General features: G+C 43.0%; 1 protein-coding gene across 4 annotated transcripts in view; it reads right to left on the minus strand.

The window, feature by feature from the left end:
• Positions 1-16,248, minus strand: part of OPCML (opioid binding protein/cell adhesion molecule like) — a 1,038,307-nt gene that overhangs the window by 86,338 nt on the left and 935,721 nt on the right. For all 4 annotated transcript variants that reach the window (XM_055415874.2, XM_055415875.2, XM_088832055.1 and 1 more), the window contains one exon: positions 12,140-12,265. In XM_055415874.2, coding sequence (XP_055271849.2) covers positions 12,140-12,265 — 126 coding nt within the window. The remainder of the gene's footprint in view (positions 1-12,139; positions 12,266-16,248) is intronic.

Raw genomic sequence — 16,248 nt, forward strand, 5'->3', positions numbered from 1 at the left:
AAATTTGCTTTGCAAAAATATGAGAGGAACAGCTTGTTTGCCCATAACTGTTCTACTGAGCAAGATAGGGATAACCTTGATTTCTCAACTCAGACACCTCTTTCTCACACTCCGGGGATTAATTAGGCTCTTCACACAACTTCAGATTAGAAACAAGGATCCTGGCTGCCTCTCAGAGAGAGAGAGAAGTAGGAGCAGGACTGGGTGGGGTGGTGGGTCAACTGACTGGCAATCCCATCTGTGCCTGGCACTGGTACCTGGGGTGACTCAGAAGAGAAATGAGGTTGGTGGGTCTTCGCAGGCTTATCTTAATTGAAGCAGGGAAGCAGTGGAGACCTACTGCAGACAATGGCAGGGAAGTGGTTTCCACTTGGGGGCTGTGTTTTTCTCAGCACAACATTGAGTGGTGGCTAGAAACCGTCCAGATGCAAGAAGGTAGGTGTGGAATTAGAGAAGAGAACGTCAGAGCATGGGTGCCCCAGATAACAAGTGGAATTTGATAAAATACATCACTTTATATTGTACCTGTTCAATCTTTGTACAGCAGACAGACAAAGATGGACTTGGAAAACAAGGACAATGTTCCTTTCACAGATCTTCCACTTTAGTCACCTGTGAGTCATTTGCCATTAACTTTTTCAAGCCTGTTTCTTTGCCTGGGAAATATTTCTTCTCTGACCTATCTTAGAGGCTTGCTATAAGCCCTCTTGAAATGATGTGTGTGGAAATATTTTATAAACAGGACATTCTTACGTAAGCATTGTTGTTAGTGGAAACCTAGAGGTTCATCTTACTTATGATTCTTAGTTTGCACTTTTTAACTTGAAGTAATTATTGATTTAATGGCAACCCACTCCAGTATTCTTGTCTGAAAAATCACAAGGATAGAGCAGCCTGGCGGGCTGCAGTCCGTGGGTTCTCAAAGAGTCAGACACGACTGAGCTACTAAGCACACACACAAACAAAAGTTTGCAAAAATAGTACAGAGAGGTCTGTGTACTCATCGCCAGCTCCCCTGATGGTGGTATCTTTTCTAATTAAAGCATGTCGTTAAGGCCAGGAGATTGATTGGGCACGACACAGTTAACCACCTGATGGGGCTGAGAATTTTTTTTTTTTGGATGTACCCATATTTTATTTCTTTGTGTCTAATTCTAACATTTCATCATGCATATCGATTCATCTAACTACCCCAATAATCGAGCGTGGAGCCATCTCTTGACGGCAAAGCAACTGCTTTGAACAACTTCTTTCCCTCTCCTGCACCAACTGCTGGCCACACTGACAGGTTGTGCATCTTGACACTTTTTCCATTTAGGGAATGTTTTAAAAGTGGAATCATTCAGCATCCTACCCTTTGACAATGCCTCTGTGCATTCCTATAATGCCCTGAGGTCCACCTATGATGTCAACTGACATAATAGTTCATTTCCTTTTTATCGCTGAAATACATTTCAAGGTGTGGGTGTAACCAGACACCCCTTGAAGGACAAGTGAAGTGAAGTCACTCAGTCGTGTCCGACTCTTTCCTACCCCATGGACTGTAGCCTACCATGCTCCTCTGTCCATGGGATTTTTCCCGGCAAGAGTGCTGGAGTGGGTTGCCGTGTCCTTCTCCAGAGGATCTTCCTGACCCAGGGATCGAACCTGGGTCTCCCACATTGTAGGCAGACACTTCACCATCTGAGCCACCAGGAAGTCCTTGAAGGACATTTGGACTATTTCCAGGTTTGCCTCAGAGAAGGCACTGGTGACCCACTCCATACTCTTGCCTGGAAAATCCCATGGACGGAGGAGCCTGATGGGCTGCAGTCCATGGGGTTGCTAAGAGTCGGACACGACTGAGTGACTTCACTTTCACTTTTCACTTTCATGCATTGGAGAAGGAAATGGCAACCCACTCCAGTGTTCTTGGCTGGAGAATCCCAGGGATGGAGGAGCCTGGTGGCCTGCTGTCTATGGGGTCTCACAGAGTCGGACACGACTGACGTGATTTAGCAGCAGCAGCAGCAAGTTTGCCTATTACAAATAAAACTGCTGTGTCATTCTGAATTTTCAGGTGGACCAGAGAGGCAATGAATAACTAATGAATGACTCATGATGATAAAGAGTAAGAGACAGAGGTAGGCATAATAATGCATAATAAGAAAGGCCCAATTATAAATATTAGCACTTTCCTTTCAGGGCTACTGGGGCAGTAAATTAACTAAAACATGTAAAGTGTATAACGGGGCCTGACATACAGTAAGCATGATGTTAACATAACCAGCTCTCAGGATGGCTGTAAGTTACAAGGATTCTAAGAAGAAATTTAAATTAGAACATGGCACAACGGCAATTTAGAACACTGTTGGCAACTCATGAATGTGTGTCCAGTGCAATTATAAGCCTTCCATTCCTTCTCTCTTTTGGTCCTAGTGATCATCCGAGGAAGCTGGCATAAATAGCCCCATTCTGCAGTCTAGGAGATTGGGGATCCTGGAGATAATGTGATTTTTCTGAAGTCACTCAAGACAGTTAACTGCTTGGGCCAGATTTTAATCCCAGGTTATAAGAATCTGAAGGCTAACTCTATCTAGAAGCTGACGCTCCAACACTTTGGCCACCTGATGCGAAGAGCTGACTCACTGGAAAAGACCCTGATGTTGGGAAAGATTGAGGGCAGGATGAGAAGGGGCAACAGAGGATAAGATGGTTGGATGGCATCATCAACTCAATGGACACGAGTGTGAGCAAACTCTGGGAGGTAGGGAAGGACAGGAAAACCTGGCATGCTGGAGTTGCAAAGAGTCAGACATGACTGAGTGACTAAACAACAACAATCTAGAAGCTAACCCTGCTGGCCAGGAGGAGTTGACACCTATACATGAGTACGAGTTGGCACTTCCTTTATTTGGAATGTGAGGGACTCAGTAATTTCTTTTAAGCCTTTCTTCTCAAGGACATCCAGGATGAAAAATAAGAGTTGGAGTAGAAACATTCTGGGACCAGTATATCTGCTAACCTCAACACCTGGCAGAAAGAACAGGAGAGAGACAGACCTGCTCAGCCAGGTCAGGACCAAGGATGGGGATTTTGCTGGAATTATCCCTCTTAGATGGAATTCACTTGTCTAACACTGTCATATCCAGAGCAAAGCTGCACATACTCCCCCAGGATATGTGCGTGCTTGCTAAGTCGCTTCAGTCACGTCTGACTATGCGACCCCATGGACTGTAGCCCTCCAGGGTCCTCTGTCCATGGGATTTTCCAGACAAGAATACTGGAGTAGGTTGCCATGCCCTCCTCCAGGGGATCTTTTAGACCCAGAAGTCTAACCCAAATCTCTTATATCTACTGCATAGGCAGGCAGGTTCTTGCCTGGAGAATCCCAGGGATTGGGGAACCTGGTGGGCTTCCGTCTATGGGGTCACACAGAGTCAGACATGACTGAAGTGACTTAGCAGCAGCAGCAGAAGGCAGGCAGGTTCTTTACCACAAGCACCACCTGGGAAGCCCCAGGATATGTGTACTTAACACTTATTCCTTATCTTGTTTTACTTGCTTTCACTTTAGATTAAAGGTCTTTATTTTTTATTATTTATCCCTTTTACAATAAATTTGAGTTTTTTTTACTTTTAATGTTTTTAGCTTTTATGTTTTTGCTTGATTTAAAAAATCTTTTGTTCTTGATTCAATATAAAATGTACAGTTGTCTAACAATATTGTAAAGCCACTATTCAGTTCAGTTCACTTCAGTCGCTCAGTCGTGTCCGACTCTTTGCAACCCCATGAATCACAGCACGCCAGGCCTCCCTGTCCATCACCAACTCCCGGAGTTCACTCAAACTCATGTCCATCGAGTCAGTGATGACATCCAGCCATCTCATTCTCTGTCGTCCCCTTCTCCTCCTGCCCCCAATCCTTCCCAGCATCAGAGTCTTTTCCAGTGAGTCAACTCTTCGCATGAGGTGGCCAAAGTACAGGAGTTTCAGCTTTAGCATCAGTCCTTCCAGTGAACACCCAGAACTGATCTCCTTTAGAATGGACTGGTTGGATCTCCTTGCAGTCCAAGGGACTCTCAAGAATCTTCTCCAACACCACACTTCAAAAGCATCAATTCTTCGGTGATCAGCTTTCTTCACAGTCCAACTCTCACATCCATACATGACCACTGGAAAAACCATAGCCTATACCTCCAATAAACTTAAAAAAATAAAAAATAAAGATTATGTTATGTTGCAGAGACAAAGCTATCACTTATTCTTGAAAGCTCAAAGTCTCTCCTCAGAGAATGCCCTCCCCCACCACGACCTTCTTAGTCAGGACTCATCAACTTGGTTATGTGGACTTATTGTTTTTTCAAGGAGGAAGTAAAAATACTTCATCTGTGAATTCAGAATCACACACAAGTTATCTTTACAGTTCAATTTATTACATAGAAATCACTTGAGTTTTATATTTTCAGTTAAATTCTTAACTGAGATTGCAATACTTTGAAAAAAAGATTGCTACATTAATTCAGTACTTTTTCTAGCATACCAAATTAAAATGAAAGTATTAGTCGCTAAGTCGTGTCAGACTCTTTGCAACCCCATGGTCTATAGGCTGTCAGGCTCCTCTGTCCATGGGATTCTCCGGGCAAGAATACTGGGGTGGGTTGCATTCCCTTCTCCAGGGGATCTTCCTGACCCAGGGATCGAACCTGAGTCTCCTGAATTGCAGGCGGATTCTTTACCATTGAGCCACCGGGAATACATACAGAAGTTCAAACTTCAGATTCATGGCACACAGTCTTCCAGTCAACACAGACATTCCTTAAAGTTACTATATCATTCACATGTCATATTTGCAATTCTGAGCTGTTATACACAGAATAGCTCTCCTTTAAATACAGCTAAATTGACACGCCATGAAGTTCAAAGTTGTATAATCAAGCCAAGGACTCAAAGTTGTGCCATCTCTTAAAAGATTTGGCATTTCTGGACCAAAACACACAACATGTAAAGAAGGTTAGGAACAATTCCTCCTCCTTATTACAGTTTATAAAAAAATAGAGAGAAAGAGAAGTAGATATAAAAAAAGGCAGATGCTAAAAGGCACACATGGCTTTAGGAAGCATTGACAATTCTGATACGAGAGAAGGAAGGAGAGGTAGAAGAACTATCAAAAACTGAAACAACAATTTAAATAGTATTTTAGGGCCATGTTAGTCGTTATCCAGACCTCAAACACCGAGGCACAAACAATTGATATGTACGATGGTATTGCAGTTTTTTTTTTAATTTATTTTATTGGAGGCAAATTACCTTACATTAATATATTGGTTGGTTTTGCCATACATTGACATGAATCCGCCCCGGGTGTTGCAGTTTTTAAAAGGAGGCCAAACGACACCCACTCTACTCAAGAAAACAGAGAAGCCCGTAATACATTTTTAAACTGCTTCCATCAATGACCACTCATATTAAGGCATAAAGGAGTCAGCTTCAGTTACCTGGAAAACTCACTTCTGTGGAATTGCTCATTCTCTTGCTCCCTGAGGTCCTGTATATGAGCCAACTGTAGCAGCAACTCACTCACAGGTGAATAGCTGTCATCTTAAAACCTCCATAGAGAGGACACGGAAAAGACTTTATTATCCCTCCCAAACATCTGGCCTTTCCAAGCACGCACTGGCAATGGGACCAGGTATGGAGGCACTGCAGCGGGTTACATGGCACCTTGAAAGAAGACCCTCCTTCCAACCCCACAGCCTGGGCCACTCCCTCATCCCACACTGTTTTCACATGACTCATATTTTTACATTTCATGAATGCTGCTTCTCCGTCCTTCAGGAAGAGAAAAGAAAATCATTCTTGGAACCCACCTGTCCCACCATGTATCCCAAACACACTGGCCCCTTGCTTGCCCACTTTGATGGCCTGTTCTGGGACCCGCCCATTTTTCCCTGGCCTGGGATTCCAGCATGATCCTAGTTTCTAAGCTGCAGGTCACTCAGAACATATTTCCATGTGTGTGAAGTCTATTAAACAAGTGCTACATTCTCTAGTAAATCCAATAAATGCCTAAAATAAATCCAACAAGTACCTAAAATAAAAATCTAAAATATGAAAACCAAAAATTAGGAAATAAAAACCTAAAAATACCTAAAAAATCAAGTTAGTTTAAAGGGCCTCCAAGGAAAGTGGCCATGATGGGAATATTGACATCATGGAAACTGGCAAATGCCACCAGGACTCCCTTCCATGCGCACCCTCAGCCCCAGTCAATCTTTAGCATTTACCAGCAGTATGACCTAAAACTCTGACTTTTTCAGCTATCATTTCAGGCATAGATCATATTCCTGTGTTTTGAGCTGAAATTTTCGTTCATTGTGTCTATGTAATTTTTTTTAGAGTTTTTTTAATGTGGAACATTTTTTAAAGTCATTATTGGATTTTTACAATATCACTTCTGTTTTACGTTTTGGTTTTTTGGCCATGAGGTATGCAGGATTTTAGCTCTCTGGCCAGGGATGGAACCCATGCCCTCTGCAGTGGAAGCAAAGTCTTAACCACTAGACTTCCAGGAAAGTCCCTACACACTTTTTATATTTCAGAGATTCCTCATAGTTTCAGATCCACAAATGCTTCCTATTCTCTAGTGTGATCATGAATTTATTCACCTTTACCTTTTCTTCTATAGTTTCTTGAGATTGGCATGTGCTTAGTCTGTCATCTTAAACCATAACCACAATTCCTAATCTTTAATAATCTGGTCATTAAAATATTCTTTTTCTAAATGGAACTTGGTTATTCATTCTTGTATATAGTACCCAAATTTAAACAATCATTTTCAAACATTGCATTAACATTTTGGAACATAGCTGTCCAGTAATCTATGTTCTCTAATGCGATTTTGTTGGAATTTCAAAGGAAACACCATTACAGCTTCTATTTCTTACTCTTGCTGGATGAACTAAACAATCAGTTGTTCTAAAAATGCTACTTAATGTTCAAGTTGTATCGGCTGCTCTTCTAAACCTTTACAAACAACTTTCCAAAGTCTCCTTAACTCCAAGTGAGAAGGAGTGTCCTTCTAAAAGTAAATATTGTTGGTCACCTGCAGGTGCAAGTTTGAAACGTGCAAATGTCCCAGGTTCTAGTGCTTTTCAAACTCAGGAAACAATGCTTTGAGTTTATATGTTGAAATGTCACTGGGAGGGGGGAGAGAATAGAAGAAAAAAGAGACAGCAAAGTGAAGGCCAGAGCAAGGGAAAGACAAAAGGGAATTTGAAAGTTGAACATGGGCTGAGAGACTTAAAGGCGAGAGAGAAAATGTAAATTTAATATTCTTTTTTTTTTTTTCAGGCTGAATTCCAAATACTGTGTTATATAAAAGATTAAGAATGTGGATGAATCTTCTGTATTTTAAGTGGGAAACAAACTTTACCACAAAACCATTATAAAGAATTGCTTTAAAACATTTCCATAAAATCAAAGTGCCTTTCAAGAGACTCCTAGGCTGAGAGAACTGTGTGTTTAGGACCAAATAAATGCATTTTGGGATTTCAAGCATTTGTAAGGACATGTGATTTTACCAAATACGTAGAAGCTGGTCTGATGGTTAGATGTATTTTTGTATAGAGCGTAAATCAAAATTCTCCCTGACTTAAAGCAAAATTTCCACGGGGCCTGTATCTTTGGGAACGTAAACTACGGCTGTGTTTATATTAAAGTTGAGCTTCCTGATATCCCTTATGATTCCTTTAATATTCTTGTTAATATTACTTTACAATATTGACATTTTGGATTTCAATATCTGAGGTCTTTACACAAAGGGTGTCTGGGGATTTATTATCATTATCTTTCCCTATAACAAGGCAGGTGCTGAAATATGTGTTCTCAATGCACATGGAGAACATTAGATGGTGAAAATTTGAACAACGATCCTGGTAAAAAATCCAATGTCCATTTGTAAGTGCTTCTCACACAGTTAATGTTCCAAACTAGGGGGGGCACTTTCAGGTCATTACTTCCTATATCTGTATGTGTTTAGTTTTTAAGCTTTATTGGGATTTAATTCACATACAACAAAATGCACTAATTTTAGTGTAGCGTTGCTTAGTTTTTGCTAATTTAAGCAGCAATGTAACAACCACCCTGCTCGAAATTTTCATCACCCCCCAAAATGCCCCTTGTACCCCTTTGTAGATAATTATTAAAAATCCCATACTTTGGCCACCTCATGCGACGAGTTGACTCACTGGTAAAGACTCTGATGCTGGGAAGGATTGGGGGCGGGAGGAGAAGGGGACGACAGAGAATGAGATGGCTGGATGGCATCACTGACTCGATGGACATGAGTTTGGGTGAACTCCAGGAGTTGGTGATGGACAGGGAGGCCTGGTGTGCTGTGATTCGTGGGGTCGCAAAGAGTCGGACACGACTGAGCGAATGAACTGAACTGAACCCTATATAACCATTGACTTGATTTCAATCACTCGAGATTAATTTTTTCCTGTTTTAGAATTTCATATGAATGATATCAGTGTCTAATTTTTTGCTTTTTTTCTTTAGCATAATGCTTTTGAGACTCATCCATTTTCTTACTGTTTGTTCCTTTTAATTGCTGAGAAGCCATCTGCTGCTTAAATTTACTACAATTTAGCTATTTTACCTGTTGAGGGTTCTGGCTTACATCTAGTTTGATGCTATTACAAATAAAGACACTATGAACATTTGTGTACAATGCATATCTGTGGACATAGGTTTTCATTTATCTTTGGTGAATTCCTAGAAGTGGAATTGCTGGGTCATATGCTGCTGCTGCTAAGTCACTTCAGTCGTGTCCGACTCTTTGTGACCCCATAGACGGAAGTCCACCAGGCTCTCCCGTCCCTGGGATTCTCCAGGCAAGAACACTGGAGTGGGTTGCCATTTCCTTCTCCAATGTGTGAAAGTGAAAAGTGAAAGTGAAGTCGCTCTAGGTGTATGTTAAACTTTATAGCAAGGTGCAAACTGTTTTCCATAGCATTGATACGATGGAGAATGCAGCTCTTTAGTCTCTTTCCTGTTTGCCCATTTGTTTCCTGTAACCTTCAGTTCCGTTCAGTCGCTCAGTCGTGTCCGACTCTTTGCAAGGCCATGAATCACAGCACACCAGGCCTCCCTGTCCATCACCAACTCCCGGAGTTCACTCAAACTCATGTCCATCGAGTCAGTGATGCTATCCAGCCATCTCATCCTCTGTCGTCCCCTTCTCCTCCTGCCCCCAATCCCTCCCAGCATCAGGGTCTTTTCAAATGAGTCAACTCTTCGCATGAGGTGGCCCAAGTATTGGAGTTTCAGCTTCAGCATCAGTCCTTCCAATGAACACCCGGGACTGATCTCCTTTAGGTTGGACTAGTTGGCCCTCCTTGCAGTCCAAGGGACTCTCAAGAATCTTCTCCAGCACCACAGTTCAAAATCATCAATTCTTTGGCGCTCAGCTTTCTTCACAGTCCAACTCTCACATCCATACATGACCACAGGAAAAACCATAGCCTTGACTAGAAGGGCCTTTGTTGGAAAAGTAATGTCTCTGCTTTTTAATATGCTATCTAGGTTGGTCAACACTTTCCTTCCAAGGAGTAAGCGTCTTTTAATTTCATGGCTGCAGTCACCATCTGAAGTGATTTTGGAGCCCCCAAAATAAAGTCTGACACTGTTTCCACTGTTCCCCCATCTATTTCCCATGAAGTGATGGGACCAGATGCCTGTAACCGTAAAAGAACCTAATTATAGGAGTGAGATCATCAGGAAGTTTAACCTAATTCGGGACCTGTGCTCTCCTGAATGTAAACCATGCCTCCTGTAACCTGCTGATTCTTTTCTTAGATAAAAAGAAGACCAGCTCTCTGCCTCTAAGATCCCTACCTTCTGCCATCAAACAATCCTGCAAGCAGATCACGCAGGGGCAAGACAACTGAGGAGTCAGCCAGTCTATACGCAGTGGAGATGTAGAATCCAGACTGCCACCTTGAAGGCTCACTGATTCTTCCCCCTTCTTCCCTTTAAAAACTCTCCTAGCCCACAGAACCCTCAGAGTTGGTCTCTGGACACGAGCCCACCATCTCCCCAGATGGCTGGCTTTTCTGATTAAAGCATCTTTCCTTTCAACTGAGGCTTGCCTCTCAAATTATTGGCTTTTGGAAGTGAGCAGCCAAACCTGAGTTAGGTAGCAATACCATTTCACAGTCCCAGAGGCAATGTAAGAGAGTTCAGTTGGTCCACAACCCCACCAACCCTTGATATGGTCAGTCTTTTTAATTTTTGTCATTCCAATTCACAGTATTTGTGTAGTGGAGTTCCATTACGGTTTAATTTTCGTTTCTAAGACAGATACATTTAGCATATTTTCATGGGTTTAGTCCATTCTTGTATCTTCTTTTGTGAATTGTCTGTTTCAGTGTTTTGTTCACTTCAAGGCTGTTAGCACTATAAGAATTCTTCACATAGTGTAGATGTAAAATCTTTGTCAGGTATGTGTATGGCAAAGGTTTTCATCTAGTCTTTCACTTGTCTTTTTGTTTACTCAATGATGCTTTTAATTTTGATGAACCCAGTTATGAGCTGAATTTCATCCCCACCCCCACAAAAAATAAAATAAAATACCTAGTCCCAGTGCTTCAGAAAGTGACCTTATTTGGAAACAGGGAATTTACAGAGGTAATTAAGATAATTTATTGTTCACTCACTCAATCATGTCCAACTCTTTGGAACCCCACAGACTTTTCCTTCTGTGGGATTTTCCAAGCAAGAATACTGGAATGGGTTGCCATTCCCTCCTCCAGGGAGGGAGGCAACTCAAGGATCAAACCCACGTCTCCTGCATTGCCGGTGGATTGTTTACTTCTGATCCACCAGGAGAGCCCAATCAAGATTATATGAGGTCATAAAAGAACATCCCCAATCCAGTATGTTTGATGTTCTTATAACAAGGGAAAATCTGACACGGGCAGGTGCACACGGGAAGACAGCCATGTGACAATGACAGCAGGGATGGGGTGATGCACCCACAAGCCAGGCAACACCAAAGATGCCAGAAACACCAAAGATGCCGGAAAAGGACTAGAAGCTTGAGGAGAGGCATAGACAGACCTCCCCTCCCAGGTCTGAAAAGGGACAACCCTGCCTACACCCTGATCACAGGCATCCCACCTCCAGAACTATAAGGAAATACATTTCTGTTGTTTAAGCCGTGAGGTCTGTGGTACTTCGTTATGGGAACCACAGAAAAATAATACAAAACACATTTATCATTTTTCTCTTACACTTAGAGCTTTTAGTGACCTAGCAAGTCCTTGTCTAGTTCAACATTCCTAAGATTTATTCTTAGGTTTTCCTCTAGATTTATATTATTTTTATATCACACACAGGCACACTCCACACATTTTCCTTTTTACTGGGTTTCACGTTTAGATTTTCTAATGCCTGAGAGAGCACTTGTTTCTTATATAATTTATAGAATTTATCATAGTTTCTGTTAACAGGGTAAATACACCAAGTGGCTCTTTGCCCATCTCTTCAAGTTCAACTCGGAGTAAGTTTTATTTCCAAGAGGATAAGATCCGCTGTTCTTCAGGGTCCCTCCCTATTAAGTTGGAGATGACCACAGCTAAAGTCTTAATACCAATCACCAGGTTCCCAGCACAGCAGGCGTGAGAGTACTTAACCCTCTCTATCACCTTTCTGCCACTCTGGGTAAATGTTCTGAAAACACTGAGAAGGAGATCCTTTCTCTCCTAGATGTACAAAAACACCAATATTTTCAGTGCACCTTTCTAGCTTTCTAGCACTCTGCTCAAGAAAGGACAGGTCACCCTTTGACAAGTGCATCTCCTCCTTGAGATATTAGTGTCTTCGTTGTAAGTTACTCTTATGGTACCTCTGCCCTTCATAGTTGGGAAAACAAAAAGCTACTAAGGAAGGTCATGAAAGAGCCTGGGGAAATGATTCAGTAAATGTTCTCTATAAATCCTTCAGAATTCCAGGGACAGATGCATGTGGTCTGTTTGCTCTTCCATCACCGCGCTGCACATACAGCATTGTTTTCTGACTCCTCAAGTTCTGTTGTGCATTAGAAGCAAGGCTTCACTATACCAACTCTGAAAACTTCCTCCAGGGAAATGCCTTACCCTTGACTGACAGGTGCCTCCACGTCACGGTTGGCTCCGGTCTGCCGATAGCGAGACACAGCAGGGTCACGCTGCTCCCCTCGTTCACGGTGACATCTGAGGAGATGTTCATGATCTGGGGTGGGACTGGAAGGAGACAGGAGAAAAGACATGCATGAGAAGGATTCTTTGCAGAAAAGGAGGCATCAACCTCACATATATTCAAATAGCATGTTTTGACGATGGATATTATTCTCAATCATAATTTCAGTTTATTTCAGTTTATTACGCTTGATTCAGCAAGGAATGTGACCGTTAACACAACATGTACAGGGCACTCCTGGAAGCAGTTCTACATAAGGTCTGGTCATAGCAGGAGGCAGGTGTGCGTGTCTGAGGGTGGCGTTCTCAGGAAGCAGTAACTGAAGAGACAGGCATTACTGATGGTGGATGGAAAAGTAGAACCAAAGGGAAAATACAAAGTGCTTTGAAGAGTTCCTGTCTACCTGCGTGCAACAATCTCATCACACTTCCCTCTCTACTCACCCCTTCGCTTTTCCTCTTCTCTTCCTATCTGAAAACACACAGCTCATCTTTCAAGGGACATCAAAGGTCACTTCCCCTTTGCAGTTTTCCCTCACCTCTTCCCAAATCCTGAAAAGAGAATCCCTCACCTCCCCTAGCAAAGGAACTGGATGTGTTGTCCTTACAGTTGGTTATTTTACACCTATCTCACTCTCTTTTATTCTCAGCTTATTTTTTATAATATATGTAAACATATTTTTAATGGGAGTGTGTTCATTGGAAAGACTGATGCTAAAGCTGAAACTGCAATACTTTGGCTACCTCATGCGACGAGTTGACTCACTGGAAAAGACTCTGATGCTAGGAAAGGTTGGGGGCGGGAGGAGAAGGGGACGACGGAGAATGAGATGGCTGGATGGCATCACCGACTCTGTGGACATGAGTTTGAGTGAACTCTGGGAGTTGGTGATGGACAGGGAGGCCTGGCGTGCTGTGATTCATGGGGTCGCGGAGAGTCGGACACGACTGAGCGACTGAACTGAACTGAATTGCTTTACAATGTTGTGTTAGTTTCTGCTCTACAACAATGTGAATCGGCTATGTGTATATTTCTTCCCCCTCTTGAGTCTCCCTTCCACCCCCTCCCCCCCCCCCAGGTCATCACAGAGCACTGAGCTAAACTCCCTGGGCTATACAGCAGCTTCCCACTAGCTCTCTGTTTTACGCACCGTAGTGTATTTATGTCAATCTTCATCTTCCAATTCATCCAACTCTTTCCTTCTCCACCCCCACCCCACCCATGTCTATGCCTTTCTGTTTACCTAGAGAGTGAGGTGCTGAAAGATACGGATGGAATGGCATCCACCTCTATTCTGCAATGTCTGGCACAAGGCTGATGTGGGTACCTCCTTAATTCCTCTTTGAAAGAAAGATCCAAAAACCTATTGAACAAATCTGAAAACTAAGAGGGGTGGGGCAAAGCTTCTAATGGAGGATTTCTGATACTGAAAGCTTTCTTCTCAATTTTCTTTCAGATTCTCAAAATAAAAGAAAGGTCGGCAGAGAGAGGAGCTCCAAGCTTATAGGTATGCTGATTTATTCCAACTGCCAGTTTAACTATGAATTATGAATTAGCAAACAGGTAGAGTCCTAGGAGATTCCAAACCACCTGGGGCAGTGGTTGAAGAGAGTTACAGCTGATGCTCGATCCAGAAAACCCTGCAGCCTGGAGTTTTATGCTGCTGAGACCATAGAGGTAAGTCTTTTTCAAAGAGAAGCCATAAGTAACGTGGAAAACATTTGCCATCATAAGGGAATCCACGTCAGCAAATAAATAAAATGTATCTGGCTTATAAATCTGCCACGTTTTGGATTATTTCTGCATTAGGAATTGGCCTGAAATTTCATTGCACATATTTTACCAAAACACACACTGGGAAAGAATAGTGTACTTTCTAACTACACTGCACTCTCTTGAGAAAACCATATTACTTGTTTTTCAGTATTTTCCAGCTTGTTAAAAAATCATTTCTGGCTTAGAAATGTCAATACTTTTTTCTCACTTTTATAAAGCAACAACTTCAGTGCACCTTCCAGAATATTCTCAGAATAACATCCGCTTATCTGGATGGGTTAGGCTGTCTGAAGCTCTCTTTCTCGAGACCCAAGCATCTCATTGTAAGGTAGACACAGCTGAGGCGGGAGGGTGGGGGGCATAGCTGATCAATGGAGGATGATTTATATCATGCCGCCTCTTTGTTTAACCTCCTATCAGGGCCCCAAACACAATATTTATATTTGCATTCTGTTTCCTCTGCTTCGAAGGTCCTCCCACCACCTCTTCCCTCATGGCGATGCCCACCGTGAGGGAAACCAGCTCCTGGTCAGTCGGTTTCTCCAGTGATGCACCTGCTACGGAGCGCGGGGCCGCTCAGCCATCCCAGTCTTACCAGCACCAAGCTAGCAAAGGGAGGTGCTCAACACTTCCCATTGTATTTTCAATCTGAATTGAATTTGGCAATACTATTATGGTCCTCCTCTGTTTCCATCATAACTTATATATATATATATATTTATATAAAGGAACACTTGGAAATGACTTTAAGTGCTTCTACCTATATGGACAAGAGAGCTTTGCTCGATTTTCAAACATGTATCTGTGGCATATGAGTCTCTCGCTCTATCGTCTCTCTGTCGTTAGAGATCATGGATATACAGATAAACACAAAAATGTATAACAATCTCACGAGAAATGCTGAAATGCCCCAAAGAAAATGGCAGGACCCACATGAGTCTAATTAAAGGATGAGAAATAGCTCAGCATGTTTCCAGTCACATCTGCAGACACTGGGGACCCTCCCGGTGGGTCTTGGGTGCACCTGGCTATCTTCTCACTGGTGGTGGTGGGTGGCAGTGTATCCTCACAAGACTGGGCAGATGCATCACTGCACAATGACAAGGACTTCAGATTGTGGTCATTTTAGATGGTGGATGGGTGGGTGGATTGACAGTAGGTAGATAGATACAGACATGTAGATACCTGTACAGATACAGATGCAGATACAGACAGATGAAATATTGTCTCTCTCTCTCTTATACACACACACACACACACACACACACACACACCCCTACAGAGAAACAGACAAACATAGTTTTATCAGACTGCAATCAGTGTCTTGAGGATGGAAGGTATCTTGGGCTCTGGGTTCAGTTCAGTTCAGTTCAGTTCAGTTCAGTCGCTCAGTCGCGTCCGACTCTCTGCGACCCCATGAATCATAGCACGCCAGGCCTCCCTGTCCATCACCAACTCCTGGAGCTCACTCAAACTCATGTCCATCAAGTCAGTGATGCCATCCAGCCATCTCATCCTCTGTCGTCCCCTTCCCTTCTCCTCCCACCCCCAATCCCTCCCAGCATCAGAGTCTTTTCCAGTAAGTCAACTCTTCGCATGACGTGGCCAAAGTATTGGAGCTTCAGCTTTAGCATCAGTCCTTCCAATGAACACCCAGGACTGATCTCCTTTAGGATGGACTGGTTGGATTTCCTTGCAGTCCAAGGGACTCTCAAGAGTCTTCTCCAACACCACATTTCAAAAGCATCAATTCTTTAGCGCTCAGCTTTCTTCACAGCTCTGGGTTACCAAGTGATATTTACATGTTCTCTCTGTACTGTCAGCATGGCTGACCGCTCTTAAGCATACCCATGTGTCTTACCCATGGCCCTTGCTCTCCAGTCTTGCTGCCACTGGCTGAGTTGAAAAGTCCATCACCTCTTCCTCGGAATATTACAATTTCCTCGTTTCTCTACCCACCGCTGTTTCATAGCTCAGACCCCATATGGCCACCACCATGACCTCTTAAACATTGCTTTTGCCTAACCCCCAACCGTTGTCCCCAGCTGAGACTATGGAGTCTAAACTTTTGCACAGGATCTATCAAATTATTCCCAGCCTGAGCGTAGCCTCGGCGCCAGCCCCTCCCCTAACAAGGAGCCCCATGTCCCTCTCTGGGGCTACACATTTCTCTCCTCCTGGTGCCTTTACACACCATGCTCCTTCTGCGGGAAGACATCCCCACTTCTGTGCCCTAGGAGCTGCTCACCTT

The sequence above is a fragment of the Moschus berezovskii genome, chromosome 25 (assembly GCF_049115385.1).
Source record: "Moschus berezovskii isolate FMDL1 chromosome 25, NW_MosBer_1.0, whole genome shotgun sequence".
NCBI classification, from domain to species: Eukaryota; Metazoa; Chordata; class Mammalia; order Artiodactyla; family Moschidae; genus Moschus; species Moschus berezovskii.